Below are 20,443 nucleotides of genomic sequence, written 5' to 3'. Positions count from 1 at the left end.
CCTGTACCAGCCTCCCCGAACAGGCGCTGGAATGTGGCCACTAGGGGCTTTTCACAGTAACTTCATTTGAAGCCTACCTGTGACAATAAGAGATTTTCATTTCATTTCATTTCAATAAACAAGTCATAAATATAGGATAGTTACGAATAAATCCAAGGGGACAATACAGGCAAAATTATTTATCACAGGTTCAGAATGTGCAACTCATTACCATGGAAAGGAGTTGAGGAAAGTGCTGAGATGTTTTCAAAAGGAAACGGGACAAGCACATGAGAGAAAATGGAATCGAAAATCAGCTGAAATGCTGAGATTTGATAGGTGTGACAGTAGGACATGTGTTCCGAGTATTGACAGCAGCAGAATCTGTGACAGAATGGCCTGTTTGTGTCTTATATATTCACAATATTTCAATGTAATCTCCTTTTACAGAATATTTGCAGATGCAAACATCATGTCGAGATCTGACAGAGTCACTTGATTCATCAGGACCGGCCTTTCAACGTGGAAGGAGAAATGTTTGTTTGTTTTGCCTTTTGGAAAAAATTTCAAAAATCACTGATTGGAAAAGCACCGAGACACAGACATCTAAGTAATTTTCCACAGTTAGCTGGAACTGAGCTTTAACCAATCACACAGCATGAAATTAAATTGCAGCATTTACATCAGGGAGACACCGTACTCAGGCTTCAACTGATGATCCAAGTTGGAGAGACATAAGGACATTCGCACCAAAGGAATCAAGAAGCAGCAAGAGGACATTCAGCCCCGTGTGCCTGTTCCACCGTTTAATAACATCACGGCTGATCTGATAGTGACCTCAAATCTACATCCCACCTACACCTGATAACATGTCGTTAACCATGGAGAAACCATGGAAATGTGGGGACTGTGGGATGGGATTCAATTACCCATCTGAATTGGAAACTCATCAACGTATTCACACTGGGGTAACACCGTTCACCTGCTCGGTGTGTGGGAAGGGATTCACTCGGTCATCATACCTCCTGACACACCAACTTGTTCATACTGATCCGAGACCGTTTAAATGTGCTGACTGTGAAAAGAGCTTTAAAAGTAAACAGGATTTACTGAGACACCAACGCACTCACACTGGGGAGAAACCATTCACCTGCTCCGTGTGTGAGAAGGGTTTCACTCAGTCATCCCACCTCCTGGAACACCAACTTGTTCATACTGATCAGAGACCTTTTAAATGTGCTGACTGTGAGAAGAGTTTTAAAAGTAAAATGAATTTACTGATACATCAACGTACTCACACTGGGGAGAGGCCATTCACCTGCTCCGTGTGTGGGAAGGGATTCACTCGGTCATCATTCCTCCTGACACACCAACTTGTTCATACTGACCAGAGACATTTTAAATGTGCTGACTGTGAGAAGAGCTTTAAAAGCAGAAAGGATTTACTGTCACATCAACGAACTCACACCGGGGAGAGGCCATTCACCTGCTCCGTGTGTGGGAAGGGATTCACTCATTCATCCTCCCTCCTGAGCCACCAACTTGTTCATACTGATCAGAGACCTTTTAAATGTTCTGACTGTGAGAAGAGTTTTAAAAGTATACAGGATTTACTGAGACATCAACGCACTCATACTGGGGAGAGGCCATTCACCTGCTCCGTGTGTGGGAAGGGATTCACTCAGTCATCAATCCTCCTGAGACACCAACTTGTTCATACGGATCAGAGACATTTTAAATGTGCTGACTGTGAGAAGAGTTTTAAATGTAAAATGAATTTACTGAGACACCAACGCAATCACACTGGGGAGAGGCCATTCACCTGCTCCGTGTGTGGGAAGGGATTCACTCAGTCAAACCACCTCCTGGAACACCAACTTGTTCATAATGATGAGAGACCTTTTAAATGTGCTGACTGTGAGAAGAGCTTTAAACGCAGAAAGGAGTTACTGACACATCAACGCACTCACACTGGGAAAGACCATTCGCCTGCTCCGTGTTTGGGAAGAGATTCACATGTTCATCCCAGCTTCTGCAACACCAGCGAGTTCACACTGGGCAGAGGCCGTACTGTTGCCCCGTGTGTGACAAGAAGTTTACTCAGTCATCCCACCTGATGACACACCGACTTGTTCACATTGATCAGAGACCTTTTAAATGTGCTGACTGCGAGAAGAGCTTTAAAAGTAAACCGAATCTGGTGAAACACCAGCGAGTTCACACTGAAACAGAATCATAGAATTTACAGTGCAGAAGGAGGGCATTCGGCCCATCGAGTGCCCCGGCCCTTGGAAAGAGCGCTTGACTTAAGCCCATGCCTCCAACCTAACCCATAGCCCCACCTAACCTTTTTGGACACTCAGGACAATTTATCATGGCCAATCCACGTGATCTGCACATTTTTGGACTTGTGGGAGGAAACTGGAGCACCCGGAGGAAACCCACGCAGACATGGGGCGAACAAGCAAACTCTGCACAGACAGTGAGCCAAGCCAGGAATTCTGGGACCCTGGAGCTTGAAGCAACAGTGCTAACCACTGTGCTACCATGTGGCCTACATGTCGGAGCGGTACTGGGGAGAGGCTGTTTAGCTGCTCCGTGTGTAGGAGGAGATTCACTCAGTCAAACAACCTGCACAGACATCAGCAAGTTCACAGAGAACAGCAGGGTTTGGATTCAGTTGTTGTTGCTGCTGTTAGTCACATCCAGGACTGAATGATGCCTGGACGTCTGTTTCCAGTGGGGCTCCACAGTTTCCGGTATATATCAGTGATTTAGACTGAAATGTATGCACCAGGATTATATAAAAGTTGCTGATGTGTTTTAGACAATGAGGGAGAAAGCCATGGACTGGGTCAGGTGAACATAAAAGTGGTGAATGGAAATTTAGATAATGAGAGGTTAGGAACACATTTCAGTTAACTCCCGATAAAAATAAGGTCATTTCAGGATAATGGAAAAAACTGATTGGTGGGGAAGCTACAAATAATCCTTTCTTTTAAAAATAAATTGAGTACCCAATTATTATTTATTTTTCCAATTAAGGGGCCATTTATTGTGGCCAATCCACCTAACCTGCACATCTTTGGGTTGTGGGGGTGAAACCCATGCAGACACGTGGAAAATGTGCAATCTCCACACGGACAGTGACCCAGGACCGGGATTCAAACCCGGGTCCTCGGCGCCATAGTCCCACTGCTAACCAGGGGCTGGTTTAGCACACTGGGCTAAAATGCTGGCTTTTAAAGCAGACCAAGGCAGGCCAACACACGGTTCAATGTGGCGACTAGGGGCTTTTCACAGTAACTTCACTGAAGACTACACGTGAGAATAAGCGATTTTCATTTTCTTTTTCTTTCTTTTTTTAAAATTTAGATTACCCCATTATTTTTTTCAATTAAGGGGCAATTTAGCGTGGCCAATCCACCTACTCTGCACACATTTTTGGGTTGTGGGGGCGAAACCCACACAGACACGTGGAGAATGTGCAAACTCCACACGGACATCGATTTTCATTTTCAACCATTGCTCCACGTGCTGCCCTAGCTACAAATAATTCTAATGACTTTATTGAACAGTTCTCAAATGGAAAGGCACTTGACCACATTAAAACTAAGGATCTGCAATAGACGTTTGATCTAACAAGTCATATTTAGGGCAAGATTATAAACAGAGGGCATTCATTTAAAGTGATTAGAAAAAGAAGCAATGCTGAGCAAGGCTAGGAGAGTGGGCAAAGAAGTGGCAGATGAAATACAATGTGGAAAAGTGTGAGGTTATGCACTTTGGAAGGAGAAATGGAGGCATAGACTATTCTTTAAATGGGAAAATGCTGACGAAATCACAAGCACAAAGGGACTTGGGAGTCCTTGTTCAAGATTCTCTTCAAGTTAACATGCAGGTGCACTGCAGCCTCACGGCGCTGAGGTCCCAGGTTCGATCCTGGCTCCCAGGTCCGTGTGGAGTTTACACATTCTCCCCGTGTTTGCGTGGGTTTCGCCCCCACAACCCATAGATGTGCAGGGTAGGTGGATTGGCCACGCTAAATTGCCCCTTGGAAAAAATGAATTGGGTACTCAAAATTTTTTTTTAAACCGTAAAAACAAAAGGTTAATGTGCAGGTTCAGTCGGCAGTTAGGAAGGCAAATGCAATGTATTCATGTCGAGAGGGCTAGAATACAAGACCAGGAATGTACTTCTGAGGCTACATAAGGCCCTGATCAGTCCCCATTTGGAGTATTTTGAGCAGTTTTGGGCCCCGTATCAAAGGAAGGATGTGTTGGCCTTGGAAAGGGTCCAGAGGAGGTTTACAAGAATGATCCCTGGAATGAAGAGCTTGTCGTATGAGGAACGGTCGAGGACTCTGGGTCTGTACTTGTTGGAGTTTAGAAGGATATGGGGGGATGTTATTAAAACTTACAGGATACTGCGAGGCCTGGGTAGAGTGGTCATGGAGAAGATGTTTCCACTTGTAGGAAAAACTAGAAGCAGTGAACACAATCTCAGACTAAAGGGGGATCCTTCAAAACAGAGTAAGAAGTCTTACAACAAGTTAAAGTCCAACAGGTTTGTTTCGACTCACTAGCTTTAGGGGCACAGTTCCTTCCTCAGGTGATGAGGAGGAATTAAAACAGATGAGGCGGAATTTCTTGAGCCAGAGGGTAATGAATCTGTGGAAGTCTTTGCCACAGAATGCCGAGGAGGGCAAATCACTGAGTGTCTTTAAGATAGAGATAGATAGGTTCTTGATTAATAAGGGGATCAGGGGTTGTGGGGATGAATGCAGGAGAATGGAGATGAGAAAATGATCAGCCATGATTGAATGGCGGAGCAGATTCGATGGGCCGAGTGGCCTAATTCTGCTCCTATGTCTTATGATGTGAAGAAAAACATTCTGTGCTGCATGTGGGATCATGAATGCACTGCTCAAAAATGTGGTGGAGGCAGATTTAATTGATGCCTTGAAAAGAGAATTGGACAACTATCTGTTACTATCAGATCAGCCATGACCTTATTAAATGGTGGAGCAGACTGGGCTGAATAGCCAACTCCAGCTCCTTGCTCATCTGTTCGTATCCTTTGAGGAGAAAAATATCTGCAGAGTTCAGGGCCAATGACAGGGGATTGTGATTGTTGCAGAAAGTTGGCACAGATACAATTTGTTGAGTGCCTTTGGTTTGTGCTGTCACCTTTCTATGCCTCTGTGTTATGAGGGAAATGCAGTGCACCAATGCAAGAGAGGCAGATTGCTCCCTCGATTTGGATTGGATTTGTTTATTGTCGCGTGCACCGAGGTACAGTGAAAAGTATTATTCTGCGAGCAGCTCAAACAGATCATTTCCTACATGAAAATAAAGTAAACTAAAAAGAAAATACATAATAGTGCAACACAAGGTACACAATGTAAATATATAGACAATGGCATCGGGTGAAGCATACAGGAGTGTGGTATTAATCAAGTCAGTCCATAAGAGGGTTGTTTAGGAGTCTGGTAATAGCGGGGAAGAAGCTGTTTGCATCAGATCGTGCGTGTTCTCAGAGTAGTATCTCCTGCCTGATGGAAACAGTTGGAAGAGTAAGCTGGGTGGGAGGGGTCTTTGATTATGCTGCCCGCTTTCCCAAAGCAGCGGGAGGTGTGGATAGAGTCAATGGATGAGAGGTAGCTTTGTGTGATGGACTAGGCTGTGTTCACTACTCTCTGAAGTTTCTTGTGGTCTTGGGCTGAGCAGTTGCCATACCAGGCTGTGATGCAGCCAGATAGGATGCTTTCTGTGGTGCATCTGTAAAAGTTGGTAAGAGTCAGTGTGGGCATGTCAAATTTCCTTAGTTTCCTGAAGAAATATAGGCGCTGTTGTGCTTTCTTATGGTTGCGTCGATGTGCGTGGACCAGGACAGATTTTTGGTGATGGAAACCCTGTGGCCCAGCGCAGGAGAGGCTGGTTGTTGGGCAGTGTGAGCTGAACATACATGGCTGGATAAAGACTAAGGCAGATGTCAAGACCCTTAGAGCGAAAACAGGTCTGGAGGGAGTGGGTCAGTGAACCTGGAGAGTTGCATTTTTCATGAATCGTGAGTGTGACCCAGTCACAATTATGAACAGTAAACAAACCTATCACTGGTTTGATGAGATGATTTACCGTGTCCCAGATGTTGTAAATACTGTACATACTGTAGATCAGTCTGCTTGCTGTCCATGGCTAAGTGATATCAGAATAATGTGCTTCTGTATTAAATAAAGTATCCAAACCTCTCATTGTGCTTCATGCCCAGCATCTTGCCTAACTGTGGATCATCTGTTTTGCTGACTGGGAAAACAAATCTTCCTGTTTACTAATTGCTCTCTATGGCGGCTGTGTTACCCAGAATCCCCCACGCTGCAGAAAGTTCCCTCTCAGTGAGTGTACGAGGCCAGTGCGCAGGTGCAGTGTGGGTGTGTGCTCTGAGCATGCTCAGTGTCAGTCATGGTGAGAGAGTGAGGAGGAGCTGGGTTGAACACAACAATGTGTACCCCTGTGAGAAGGGCATCTCCCAGTCTCGGTTTGACTCTCCTGCAGATTCCTGTCATGGTTGATTTGGACAAGAAACTCTCATCATTTGAGCTGGGAAAGGCCATTGATTGCTGAGCAAGCAGAAAGGTGCCCGGCAAGGATGGAATTCCAGCTGAACTGCTCACACACAGAAAGTCCCATCGACTGTCACACCTTCCTGCCCTCCCCTTTTGAGCTGTGAGACTGGTCCACGGAACATGTGTGATGCAATAAAAACAGCAGTGACAGAGGAGACAGCATCAACTACAGGGACATCTCACTCCTTAGAGTCAGGGTAAGACCTTCACTTGGGTGATGTTTAAAAGATTTATCTACTTGCAGACTAAGTTTATCCATAAGCACAGTGTGGTTTCTGTGCTGACAGATCTACGTGAACATGATCTTCTCCACACACCAGCTACAAGGGAAGAGAACAATTGATATTTGATCTAAAGTGTCAGTGCTGAGGAAGTGAAATGTTCTAATTACTGAGTGAAAGTAAACCTTTCAGTGTGAGTCACAATTTACTGGGACAATTGGAAAAGGTACCAAAACGTTTCAATCTCTGAAGATAAACTTCAGCCTTGCAGTTATGTTTCAGAGATCACAAGCTGTGGGAATCTTTGTGAATGTTTCCTCTTCCCTTTTGTAAACAAGCAAAGAAATTAACCCTTTCCCCTGACAGCACGGCAATGATTTGAAATAAAGACTTTGAATTTTAAAGATTTGGCTTCATCCCATTTGTTGGGGTCATATTTCCGGCTGTGCGAATCATTGTGGGCTAAATGCAAATTTGCCAGAACATTTTTATTAATAATACTAATCTTTATTGTCACAAGTAGTCTTACATTAACACTGCAATTAATTTACTGTGAAAAGCCCCCAGTCAGCACATCCCGGAGCCTGTTCAGGTACACAGAGGGAGAATTCAGAATTGTCATGTGAGAGTACCTTTAAGAACTGGGTGTTTATCAAATAGCTGCAGTGAAGACAGACAGCCCAGCTCCACCCACACTCTGATATCACTGCAGCTATTTGAGTTTGCACATTCTCCGCGTCTCTGTGTGAGTTCCCATCGAGTGCTCCAGTTTTCTCCCACCGTCCAGAGATGTGCAAGTTAGGTGGATTGACCATGCTAAATTGGTCCTTTATAATATAATCTTTATTGTCACAAGTCGGCTTACATGAACACTGCAATGAAGTTACTGTGAAAAGCCCCGAGTTGCCACATACCGGCACCTGTTCGGATACACAGAGGGAGAATTCAGAATTTCCAAATTACCTAACAGCATGTCATTTGGGACTTCTGGGAGGAAACCGGAGCACCCGGCGGAAACCCACGCAGACACGGAGAATGTGCAGATCCAACACAAACAATGACCCAAGCTGAGAATCGAATCTGGGACCCTGGAGCTGTGAAACAATTGTGCTAACCACTGTGCTACCAAAAATGTTTAGGTGGAGTTACTGGGTTACGGGGATCGGGTGGAGGCATGAGCCTAAGTAGGGAACTCTTTCCAACGGCCGGTGCAGGCTCGAATGCCGAATGGCCTCCGTCTGCACTGTAAATTCTATGATGCTGTAGGATTTTCTCTCTCACAGTCTCCTCCGATGGGTCTGTCTGGTGGTATTTCCCTGACATCAGCAATGTTGCTTCACTGTGCTAACCACTGTTTGTCTCTTGTATTTCACAACTGTGACAGGGCAGAGACCTGATTCAAGGGACTCAAACATGGGAGTTCTGGGAAAGATGGGCAAGGATTTGGGAGGTGGCAATATGTTCAAATAGTTTGGAGAGGAGAGGGAGGTTGAAGATGTGGCAGTAATTTGTAAGGATGGTAGGGTCAAGGGTTTGTTTTATTGAGGAGGGGGTGATGATGGCAGATTTGAAGGACAGAGGGACAGTACCTGAAGAGAGAGAAATGTTGACAATATCCATGGACACAGGGTAGTTGGCTGATCAGTAGCTCAGTGGGAATAGGGTCGATGGAGCAGGAGCTGGGTCTCATGGACAAGATGAGCTCTGAGAGGGTATGAGGGGAGATGGGATAGAAACTAGAGAAAGATGTGGGTTCTGGGCTCGGGCAAGGGTGAAATTTAGAGACAGTATGGTCCAGTGGGCTCGTGGAAGGGAGGGAAGCAGTAGAGGCAGCTGATCGGATTTACTCAATCTCATGTCACAAAGAAGCTTCACAAGCTCTTCACACTTCTTGTTGGAGGTGAGGATGGAAGAGACGGGAGAGCGAGAGTACTTCAAAAGGAACAAACTTGTGTCAGAGATATTTAAAGGTTTCAGCACACTACGTATTTAACACAAATCTAATTAATTTGACTTTTCGCCAGAATATTAGCCCCTGTAAATGGGCTGGAGTTTGTTATCAGCAGAAAGAGACCCAAATGAAGATGGTTCAGTCCTGAACGTGAAGAACAGCAAAATCCAAACACCGTGGTTACTTATGTCCTCGTTGGTGTGTCAGCAGGTGGGATGAAGTGGTGTATCCCTTCCCACAATTGGCGCAGACGAATGGTCTCTCCCCAGTGTGAACTCGCTGGTGATTCTGCAGAACAGATGACTGAGTGAATCCCTTCCCACATTGGGTGCAGACGAATGGTCTCTCCCCAGTGTGAATTCGCTGATGTACAGTGAGCTGAGATGAGTGTCTGAACCCAGTCCCGCAGTGAGAGCACCTAAACGGTTTCTCGTCAGTGTGAAAACGTTGATGGCACATCAGTTCCCCAGAACTTTTATAGCAATTCCCGCAGTCTGGACATTGAAACGGTCTCTCATCAGTGTGAACCCGCTGGTGCTTCTGTAAGTTGGATGACTGAGTGAATCCCTTCCCACACTTGGCACAGACAAATGGCCTCTCCCCAGTGTGAATTCGCTGGTGACTCAGCAGGTGGGATGACTTAGTGAATCCCTTCCCACATTCTGAGCAGGTGAATGGTCTCTCCCCAGTGTGAACTCGCTGGTGTGCAGACAGAGCAGATGACTGCGTGAATCCCTTCCCACACTTGGAGCAGGTAAATGGTCTCTCCCCAGTGTGAACTCGCTGGTGATTCCGCAGGGCCGATAACTGAGTGAATCCCTTCCCACACTTGGAGCAGGTGAATGGTCTCTCCCCAGTGTGACTGCGTCGATGAGTTTCCAGCTTTGATGGGGAAGTGAATCCTTTCCCACAGTCCGCACATTTCCACGGTTTCTCCTCAGTGTGACTGCATTTGTGGCTTGTGAGGCCTAATGATTGACTGAATCCTCGTCCACAAACACAACATGTGTACGGTTTCTCCCCACTGTGAATGATGCTTTTTCCTTCCATGTTCAAAATCCGCTGATATTCAGGATATGATGAATTGAGGACTTTTGTCAGATCCTGATGTGATGTTTGGTTTGAGTTTCTGGACTTTGAAGCCTCCTCTTCGAACCCCCTGTGAAACTGATTTAAAACAGAAAATAGGGAGTGAGACAGAACCCAGAAAAACTCAAAAAGCAGGTTGTGAAATTGAGCTGAATGAATCTGGTCATTTGTGGGGTCGACACTGGGAAAAAGTGACCATGAAAACTGATGAATTGGCAGAAAAACCCACCTGGGCTCTTTGGGAGGAGACAGAAAGATGTGAAGAGAGATTTTGTATATCTACGAGTTATATTAAAGAGAATAGATGGCAAAGCAAATTCGACCTTGAGCTTCATAAACAGTAATATTGATACCAAAACTATGCTTCTGGTGGAACGGTAGTTAGCACTGCTGCCTCACAGCACCAGGGACTCGGGTTCAATTCCGGCCTTGGTGACTGTCTATGTGGAGTTTGCACTTTCTCCCCGTGTCTACGTGGGTTTCCACCCGGTGCTGATGTTTCCTCCCACAGTCTAAAGAAGGAAATGTTAGGTGAATTGGCCTTGATAAATTGTCCCATAGTGTCCAGGGATGTGCAGGTTAGGTGGGGTTATGGGACAGGGTAGGAGTGTGGGCTGAGCAGGGTGCCCTAATTAGGGTTAGGGCCGACTCCTAGTTTGTATGTAAGGAGCAGGCTCGAGGGGCCGACTCCTAGTTTGTCTGTAAGGAACAGGCTTGATGGGCCAACTCCTAGTTTGTGTGTAAGGAGCAGGCTCGAGGGGCCGACTCCTAATCTGTATGTAAGGAGCAGGCTCGAGGGGCCGACTCCTAGTTTGTCTGTAAGGAGCAGGCTTGAGGGGCTGACTTCTAGTTTGTCTGTAAGGAGCAGGCTCGAGGGGCCGACTCCTAATCTGTATGTAAGGAGCAGGCTCGAGGGGCCGACTCCTAGTTTGTCTGTAAGGAACAGGCTTGAAATGAAATGAAATGAAATGAAATTGAAATGAAATGAAAATCGCTTATTGTCACGAGTAGGCTTCAATGAAGTTACTGTGAAAAGCCCCTAGTCGCCACATTCCGGCGCCTGTCCGGGGAGGCTGGTACGGGAATCGAACCGTGCTGCTGGCCTGCTTGATAAGCCAGCGATTTAGCCTTGTGAGCTAAACCATAGTTTGTATGTAAGGAGCAAGCTCGAGGCGGTGACTCCTAGTTTGTGTGTAAGGAGCCGGCTCGAGGGCCGACTCCTAGTTTGTATGTAAGGAGCCGGCTCGAGGGCCGACTCCTAGTTTGTCTGTAAGGAGCAGGCTTGAGGGGCTGACTTCTAGTTTGTCTGTAAGGAGCAGGCTCGAGGGGCCGACTCCTAGTTTGTCTGTAAGGAGCAGGCTCAAGGGGCCGACTCCTAATCTGTATGTAAGGAGCAGGCTCGAGGGGCCGACTCCTAGTTTGTCTGTAAGGAACAGGCTTGATGGGCCGACTCCTAGTTTGTGTAAGGAGCAGCCTCGAGGGGGCGAGTCCTAGATATTAGATATATCTCTGCTCAATATTAATTTATTGCCCCCTGAAATGTGAGCCATATTCTGGGGAAACCAACCCTTTAGTTGTGAACATTAGGAAAGAGACCATCCTTTTAGCCAGACAAAAAATGAATGAAGTTGAGGGACACTGCAGCCTGGGTCTGAATGGGTTTTAATTCCCTCGGGCACTAGGACCTTGCCGAGTGAGTCTCAGAAGCCTCACCCATTACCGACGTCACCGCACACGCGCATGCGCGCCACTCCATCTGAATCAAGCTGGCGGCCGTGAAACTGGGCCTGTTATCGGGAAAAAGAGCCGAATCTGCAAACGCAGGACCTGCAGGTACGTATTCCTGGTTTAAGGCCTTCACGCAGTGTTTAGAAACTCTCTCCATCCAGAGTGGGCTCTATAACTTCCTCCGGATTTCCGCATCCTTACCCGTTTCACATGAGACAAAGAAGCGTCTCTTTCCCGGGCACCATCACACACCGCGCAAACTCCAACAACTCCCAGGCATTGCGCCTGCGCACTGAGTCCTGCGGTGTCGATAGGGGACATTCACCACTGCCAGGAATGCCGGGTAATGCGCGCGCCATTGACCATCCTAATTAGTGAATAGTGATTTTTGTTTGCAATGATGTGAAGATTGGGCGAGTGGGATAAGGCACTGAGGACCTAAGGCACAAGATGGACTGGGGTTGTGTTCATTGCTCTCTGTCGTCTCTGATGGTCTTGGGTTGAGCAGTTGCCACAGCAGGCTGTGAGGCAGCCAGATTGGATGTTTTCCATCATGTTTTCCTGCATCTATAAAAATCGTAAGACTCAATGTGGACATGCTGGATTTCCATAGTTTCCTGAGCAAGTATATGCGCTGTTATGCTTTCTTGGTCGTAGCATCGATGTGGGAAGCCCTATCCATCTAATATTGGAAAATTGATATCTAATGAGAGGGAAATCAATTTGTGTATCCTTTTTAACGTGGCCAATCCATCAACCCGCACATCTTTGGGGCTGAGATCCACGCAGACACAGGGAGAACAATTTATGTATCCTTAATGAACATCGATATGCAGAGAGGAAGATAAAAATCCTTTAAACATCTCACTTGGCACAGAATTGTCTGAAACTATAAACAGGAGCTTCAGGAAATCAAAGTACTGACAAATACGCAACTGCCCAGTTGATGGAAGACATTCTTAAAATATAAATTGTTGGACCTTGATTCGAATCTCGGCATGGGTCACTGTCTGTGCGGAGTCTGCACGCTCTCCCCATGTCTGCGTGGGTTTCCTCCGGGTGCTCCGGTTTCCTCCCACAGTCCACAGGTTAGGTGAAATGGACATTATGAATTCTCCCTCGGTGTACCCGAACAGTAACTTCATTGCAGTGTAAGCCTATTTGTGACACTAATAAAAAAAAAGACATTCACTCACTTGACTGACCAACTCGGGTTCCAGCCCTCAAGTCTGGTGACAGACCTCACTGCTCCCTTGCCCTTCTGGCCTCTGGGCTCCTCTTGCTGCTGTTTGCCAGGGCAATCTGTGTCCACTCTCCTACATTACTCTGTCTGATGGAGTTCAGAGACTCAGGAAGAAAAGACAGAGGACATGAATCTGAATTCAGAAATTCAGTTAAAGAAACATGATAAACTGAAGGATTTAAGTCACAGTATTTGATTGCAATTAATATATTAATTTTGTCTGACACTTATGCAGAATGGAAGCAAATTATGTTTGTTGTTTTATATCATTCTTCTTTTCAATGGTTCTGACACATCATCTTTCATTTTTCTGATATTTAAATGGTGGACCATGCTACCCAGAATTCCCTGCATGGGTCAATACAGATATTTTAGTTTATTAACAACTCCATATTACAAAAGAACACAACTGAATACAAAACAATCAGCAATACAGTAGAAACATCCACAATACACCAAAACTGGACATTCTGAATTCTCCCTCGGTGAACCAGAACGGGGGCCGGAATGTGGCGACTCAGGGATTTTCAGAGTAACTTCATTGCAGTTAATGTAAGCCTACTTGTGACAATAAAGATTATTGTTATGAAACAGAAACCAATGAATAATCAACAAGAAAACAAAAGCACCAGATTTCACGCCAGCTCACGCCCACCACCACATCAGCAGAAAGGCTCCCAAACGAGCAGCACAGACCATTGGTAAAGGACACACTGATATGGGGCATGGCGGAAGGGAGAGAGAGAGAACACCCCTCCCAAGTGGGAGCACAGTTCAACCCAGAAACAGTTGTGTATGTGAGTGCATCCGATCTTAATCAAAAAGACTGGAATGCGCAGGTACAGAAAGTCTGGGCAGACCAATTATGAGCAGGATTCAGTTAGAATGGGCATTGGATGCAGAAGCAATTTGGGCTGGAGTGGAGATGGTGGAGATACTGCTGGGTTTAACCCATCGGACTGGGACAAACAGGCCATTCAGCCCTCCAAGCCAGTTCCACCATTTAATAATATCAGGGTTGATCTGGTTGTGGTCTCAGTTCCCCTTGCCTGTCTGCACCACCCACCTGCACCCAGAATCCTTGACTCCCTTGTCTATCAAAAATCTGTCCAACTCTACCCCAGCCTCCACTGTTCTCTGGGGACGTGCATTCCACAGACTAATGAACATCGGAAACAAAAAAATTATCCTCATTTAAGCCTTCACGTTCTCCCCATCTTTCATTCTTAAAGTGTGTCGCCTTGTTCTATTCTTTCCCACAGGTCCAAAACCGTCATTGTTTTTTTCCTCCTCTGAGCCTCTGAACTCCATCAGAGTAATGTAGGAGAGTGGACACTGATTGTCTTGGGAAAGGTGTGTAATCGGCGGGGCTTTGTTGTCTATTCCCGGCCTGGTCCTAGTGCCCGAAAAAGCATCGTTCTGGCAACAAGATAAACAACTTCACCCATCCCCAGGCTGCAGTCGATAAGGGTGCATGAAGCCATGGATATACTCAGGCTGAGATGTTGCAGCCTCTGTATAGTTTCCTGAAGGGGCTGCTCCTCAACTTTGGTTACACTTGAGCCCCAGGCTCCTAATCTTTGGCTGTCCAGTGTGGAGGAGGCTGGGTAAATCAGAAGTACTTCTCCTGGACCTGTTCTTGGATCTGGTTAACACAGAAATTCGTTGAACCTCAATGAGCAGTTTCTCTGGAGGTTGGGCGCCTGTCAGACTGCCTTACAACGTTTCATTGAAAGGGAGCAGTGGTGTCCACTGGTACGCTTGCTACCTTCCACAACTGGTGGGAAACTCGGTACAGAGCAACTCCAAAACTGGCTTTGAAAGCAGACCAAGCAGGCCAGCAGCACGGTTCTATTCCCGTAACCGCCTCCCCGAACAGGTGCCGGAATGTGGCGACTAGGGGCTTTTCACAGTAACTTAATTTGAAGCCTACTCGTGACAATAAGCGATTTTCATTTTTTCAAAACACTGGAAGCAACATTCTGGTTTAGTTAGGAAGCTTCCCTTTGATTTTGTTGCTAATTTTGTCTTCTTTCAGTTTGTTTGGACCACTTATTTGGGGTAACAAGCAATAAAAGATTAGTCCACAGAAACTGGAATTGTCTATTCTGAATTTCTATTGCTATACAGTGATGATGTTTGTAAACTTCTTTTACAGGGTATTAGGAGAAAGAATTTTGCAAGTGGAAACTCAAACAAAACAACGCAGAGATGTAACAGAATCATTCACTACATCAAAATCTGAATAACTTCGGAGAATGTGGAAGGAGAAATGTTTCTCTGTTCTATTGGTGGGAAAATATTTCAAACAGCAGTGTGATTGGAAAGCACTGAGATACACACACACCCAAGTGAGAGTGTTCCAGTGAACTGACTGTGGAAACATCAGTGTGATTGGAAAAGCACCGAGACCCACACAACACACACCCGAGTGCGAGTGTTCCAGTGGACTGACTGTGGAAACATCAGTGTGACAAACATCAGTGTGACTGGAAAAGCACCGAGACCCACACAACACGCACCCGAGTGACAGTGTTCCAGTGAACAGACCGTGGAAAGTTTTACCCAGTTACACAACTGATCATCCAACCTGGGGAGAGACAACAATTCCAGCACCATGGAAAAACCGTGGACGTGTGAGGACTGTGGGAAGGGATTCAATTATCCATCCCTGCTTGAAAATCATCGACGCAGTCACACTGGGGAGAGGCCATTTATCTGCTCCGTATGTGGGAAGGGATTCATTCAGTCCTCCCACCTGCTGACACACCAGCGAGTTCACATTGACGAGAGGCTCTTTAACCCCTCAGGCTGTGATAACAACTCTAAAAGCTCCGAGGACCTGGTCACACACCAGGTTGTTCCCACAGAGAGACAATTCAGTTGCTCTCACTGTGCAAAGCAGTTCATACGATCACAGACACTCATCGAACATGAACGTACTCACACTGGGGAGAGGCCATTCACCTGCTCTGTGTGGGAAAGGATTCACCCGATCAGCCTACCTCACTACACACCGACTAGTTCATACGGATAACAGACCTTTCGAATGTACTGAATGTGAGAAGAGTTATAAAACCACAAGTGAATTGCTGATACACCAGAGAGTCTACACTGGGGAGAGGCCATTCACCTGCTCTAAATGTGGGAAGGGATTCTCACGATCATCCTACCTTGCTAAACACCAACTGGTTCACACGGATAAAAGACTTTTCAAATGTTCTGAATGTGAGAAGATTTACAAAACCTCAACTGATCTGCTAACACACCAGCGAGTTCACAATGAGGAGAGGCCATTCAGGTGTACTGTGTGTGGGAACGGATTCACTCTGTCGTCCAGCCTCCAGAAACACCAGCGAGTTCACACTGGGGAGAGGTCATTCACCTGCTCCACGTGTGGGAAGGGATTTATTCATCCATCCAATCTTCTGACACACCAGCGAGTTCACACTGGGGAGAGGCCGTTTCTTTGCTCTGACTGTGGGAAGACATTCGTCCACTCGTCCCACCTCTTGAGACACCAGAGAGTTCACAAGCAACAACTGGAATTGGATTCTGTTGTTAATGCTGCTGTTAATCACATCCAGGACTGAACATGTTCATTCTGACAGTTGGAGAATGTTCATGCTGATGTTAATCACCCCACAACTTGTTGCAGTTTAATATTCTGATATGTGTCAAATAAATTTATATTGTTTCAGACACACAGCCGGGACAGTAATTTCTCCAGGATAAGAGGAAACTAATTGGTGTCCTGTTCCCGACTGCCCCATTTTAGGATCTTTTCTCCTTTTTAATCCAGTTCTCATACCTTCAGTTACTCCCATGGACAGGTCCGAGCTCCCCATACCTTCCAGAGTGTTTCCTGACCCTCGGATCCAGGGAAGGTATCGGGAACACTCCCGGGACCACTAAACATGAGCCAGTCTTTTGGACTGATGTATTGAATCTCATCATTAAGGGTGGGATGTTTGCAAAGCCTCCTCTTCCTGTGGTTACACTTTGGGCTGAAATTAATGAAGCCGCAGATCTCTGTTTGGGAAGTGGATCATTGTAAACAGGAGTTTAGGGTTACATTGTGCAGGAAGAGAAACAGAAACCAAAACCGCACAAGAGGCTGAGTTGTTGCTGATTTTAGTGAACTCCTTTCCCAGGATATTCTAAACTAACTGGTCTGTAATTGCTGGAACAGTCCTTTTTGAACAAGTGCATAACATTTGTAATTCTCCAGTCCTCTGGCACCTCCAGGAATGACTGGGAGATTATTGCCAGCACTCCTGTAATTTACATTCTCACTTCAAAACGTCCTCAATTTTGAGCCGATCTAGGGACAGGGTTTCCTAATCTGTCTCCATGGGCTGGGTAGTGTTCTAACTCTACAGGAGGCCCAGGGATCTGCAACCTCAGAGCCCCTGTGGCCTCACCTGAGTATTATTTACCTAGGTGAGGTGAGGGGGAGCTGCCCCACCTTTTCCAGGGACTGTTGGAACATAAATATCCCGCCCCAGGTGTGGGCCGGCGTGGAAGGCCCTTTGGTAAGTAGAAGGTGTAAATAGTAAGAGGAATAAATCTAAACTTTTCTACAGTCATCGCTTCCGAGTGGTCGCTTGCCTGAGACTTTACAGATAGCATCTATCTCCTTGGTAAAGACAGTGAGTTTAGTTTGATTTTGAACAAGGTGACAGTTACTGTGACACGATCTTTGAAAGCTCCTTCTTCATGAGGGGGATGAGAAAAATATCAGCCATGATTGAATGGCGGAGTAGACTCGATGGGCCAAGTGGCCTAATTCTGCTCCTATGTCTTATTTCTTATCATCATTGATGATTTCAAAGTAATACCTGCCTCTCTAGAACATTTAAACCTGTTGTCTTTATTTCAAAAACGATTTATCTTATGGATGTTGTTTGGAAAGTTAACCAGGGTTATCTATATCAGGATTGGTAGTTGATAAATTGTTCACTGTGTGTTTATAAAATGTTAACTGGATTCATAGAATAAACATTGTTTTGTTTTAAACATACTTTAGCTCTCTGTTGCGTCACACCTGTAAAGTGGGCCCTTGTGCTCCCCATAACCACAATCTATTTAAAGTTGTGGGTCAGATGAACTCCATGATGTACTTTGGGGTTCTCTAAACCCTGGACCATAATAGGCTGGATTCTCCGATCGCCAGAATCGCATTCGGCGATCGGCCGGACAATCCATTTTGACGCTGGAATCAGAGGGGGCACCGTTTTTCCGATGCTCCGCCCCCTAAAATGGTATTCTAAAGCCGCACGGCATATGGACGGCCCCAGGACATCACTTGGGACCCTCCCCCGATGCTCCACCCCGATTGGCCGACTCCCTGATGGTGTGGGACACGTGTCCTCACAACTTTCAGGGACCATGCGTGGCGGCTGCGGACTGTGTCCAGCGCTGTCACTGTCGGGGGGTGGGGGAGCCATTCCGCTGGCAGGGGAGGCTTCGGGGGGGGGGGGGGGGGGGGGGGCTGGGGGGATGGTCTGGGGGTGGCGAGGGGGGTTATAGGGGGGCAGATTTGAGCAAGCTGGGTCCGCACGTGGCCAGTGCCATGTTGTACACCGCGTCCGTCACAGGCCACAGCCCTGTGCATGCACGGCCATTGACCCAGCCATTCTGCAGCATATCCACAGGTAGAGCCGGCGGCTTTACGCGGAGTGGCTGCTGACCCCCACCGGGCAGAGGATCAGTGTGGGGGCGGCGCCGGCTTTTGGTCATAACGGATCCTGCGGACAGAGAATCCAGCCCATAATCGTTCATCACCAGAAAATGCTGGACATATTCGCTGCTCTTATATGCTGTGTCTCACTTAATATCGATGTCGTGAACATAGAACATACAGTGCAGAAGGAGGCCATTCGGCCCCTCGAGTCTGCACCGACCCATTTAAGCCCTCACTTCCACCCTATCCCAATAACCTCTCCTAACGTTTTTGATCACTAAGGGCAATTTATCATAGTCAATACACCGACCCTGCACATCTTTGGACTGTGGGAGGAAACCGGAGCACCCGGAGGAAACACACACACAGGGAGAACGTGCAGAATCTGCACAGACAGTGACCCAGCCAGGAGTCATCCTGGGACCCTGGAGCTGTGAAGCAATTGTGCTAACCACTATGCTACCGTGCTACCCTGTGTGCCTTTTCAACCACCTCATCTACCTCTCCTGCTGCATTCAGGGATCTGTGGGCCTGCACTTCAATCTCCCTCTGTGCCTCTACACTTCTCACTCACACCAGTAATATTATTTCTCTTTGCCTTGTTTGTCCGCCTCAAGTGTATTTATTACTTTACAATGCTACAGATTAATCTCCGTTTGTTACTTGTCTTACCACCTGATCAGTCGGCTGATATTTTCCTGCAGGTTACAGCTTTCTTCCTCACAATCGCAAGATTGTCACTGTCTTAAACATATCCCCTGTCAAAGTTTAAATCATTGATATATACCACACAGAGCATGGAATCTTATCCTGAGAAATACTCCTCTTTGCTTCCTGCTGCTGCAGCTGATGACATTTCCTGCACGCGTGATTGTCCAGCCTATGAGAAAGATGCTGCTTTTCCCACAGGGAACTGGATGCGCATTCCACGGGACTAGGATGCCCTGCTGTGTCTTTGTTTATCTGATTATTAACTGACTGAACCAGAATCAATTTGATATTAAAATAAATGAAGGTTCATCAGCTACTCACCAATCAGCTTCTTCCATTGTGCTGAAGTCACCTTGTTTTATAGAATTAACTGAAATGATTATTATTATCTAAACACCTCAGAATTTAGTTTACTGAAAAAATGAGATTTCCAACTGTTACAATCCTTTGTTAGTTAGTGTTATCTTTATCCTCTAGATTTGATTAACTGAACAATGAATGTAACTATATGATAAATTATGAATTTATTTTAAGATTTACATTAGTTGATTCATATATCCTTACTTTATAGTTGATTCATGTAGTGACCAGAACTGTACTCAGCAATCTAGCTGTGCTCTATGTTTTATAAAGTTCAAACATAATCTCCCTGTTCTTTCATTCTGTGCCTCAGACAAGAAAGAAGTGTCCCAAATGCCTTCTTGACCACCTGATCTACCTGTCCATCCACCTTCAGGAATCTGTGGTTTTTGAATCCAAGGTCATTGTTCCTGTATAATTCTCAGCATCATTCCGTTTATTCTTCATTCCCTTCTCTTCTTTACCCTCCAAATTCTTGATGTCATACTGCTGCAGATTGAATCCCATTTGCCATTTTTCTGTCCATCTGACCCAGTCCATTGATATCTTCTTGCTGTCCATGGGTTTGTTCTGCATAATAATAATCTTTTACTGTCACAGCAGGCTGACATTAACGCTGCCACACTATGTCGCCTGTTCAGTACATTGAGGGAGAATCCAGAATGTCACCTTTAACAAGCACATCTTTCGGGACTTGTAAGAGGAAACCGGAGCACCCGGAGGAAACCCACGCATTGTCAAACACATGAAAAACTTCTGTACCTTCTGCCAACTTCTTAATCGTTGCTCCTACATTTAACTCAAAATCATTGATATATACCACAAAACTGTGGAATCCCACATGAAATAG

General features: G+C 46.0%; 1 protein-coding gene across 1 annotated transcript in view; it reads right to left on the bottom strand.

Moving 5' to 3' along the window:
• Nucleotides 1-9,685, bottom strand: part of LOC119961335 (gastrula zinc finger protein XlCGF26.1-like) — a gene marked incomplete at its 5' end in the record, with an annotated part of 59,074 nt that extends 49,389 nt beyond the window's left edge. Inside the window, one exon of the mRNA XM_038788727.1 lies at nucleotides 8,961-9,685. Within this exon, the coding sequence (XP_038644655.1) occupies nucleotides 8,961-9,685 (725 nt within the window). The remainder of the gene's footprint in view (nucleotides 1-8,960) is intronic.
• Nucleotides 9,686-20,443: the final 10,758 nt, after the last annotated feature.

The sequence above is a fragment of the Scyliorhinus canicula genome, unplaced genomic scaffold (assembly GCF_902713615.1).
Source record: "Scyliorhinus canicula unplaced genomic scaffold, sScyCan1.1, whole genome shotgun sequence".
NCBI classification, from domain to species: domain Eukaryota; kingdom Metazoa; phylum Chordata; class Chondrichthyes; order Carcharhiniformes; family Scyliorhinidae; genus Scyliorhinus; species Scyliorhinus canicula.
The sequence above is the reverse complement of the archived record's forward strand: the minus strand, read 5'-3'. Positions and strand labels throughout refer to the sequence as shown.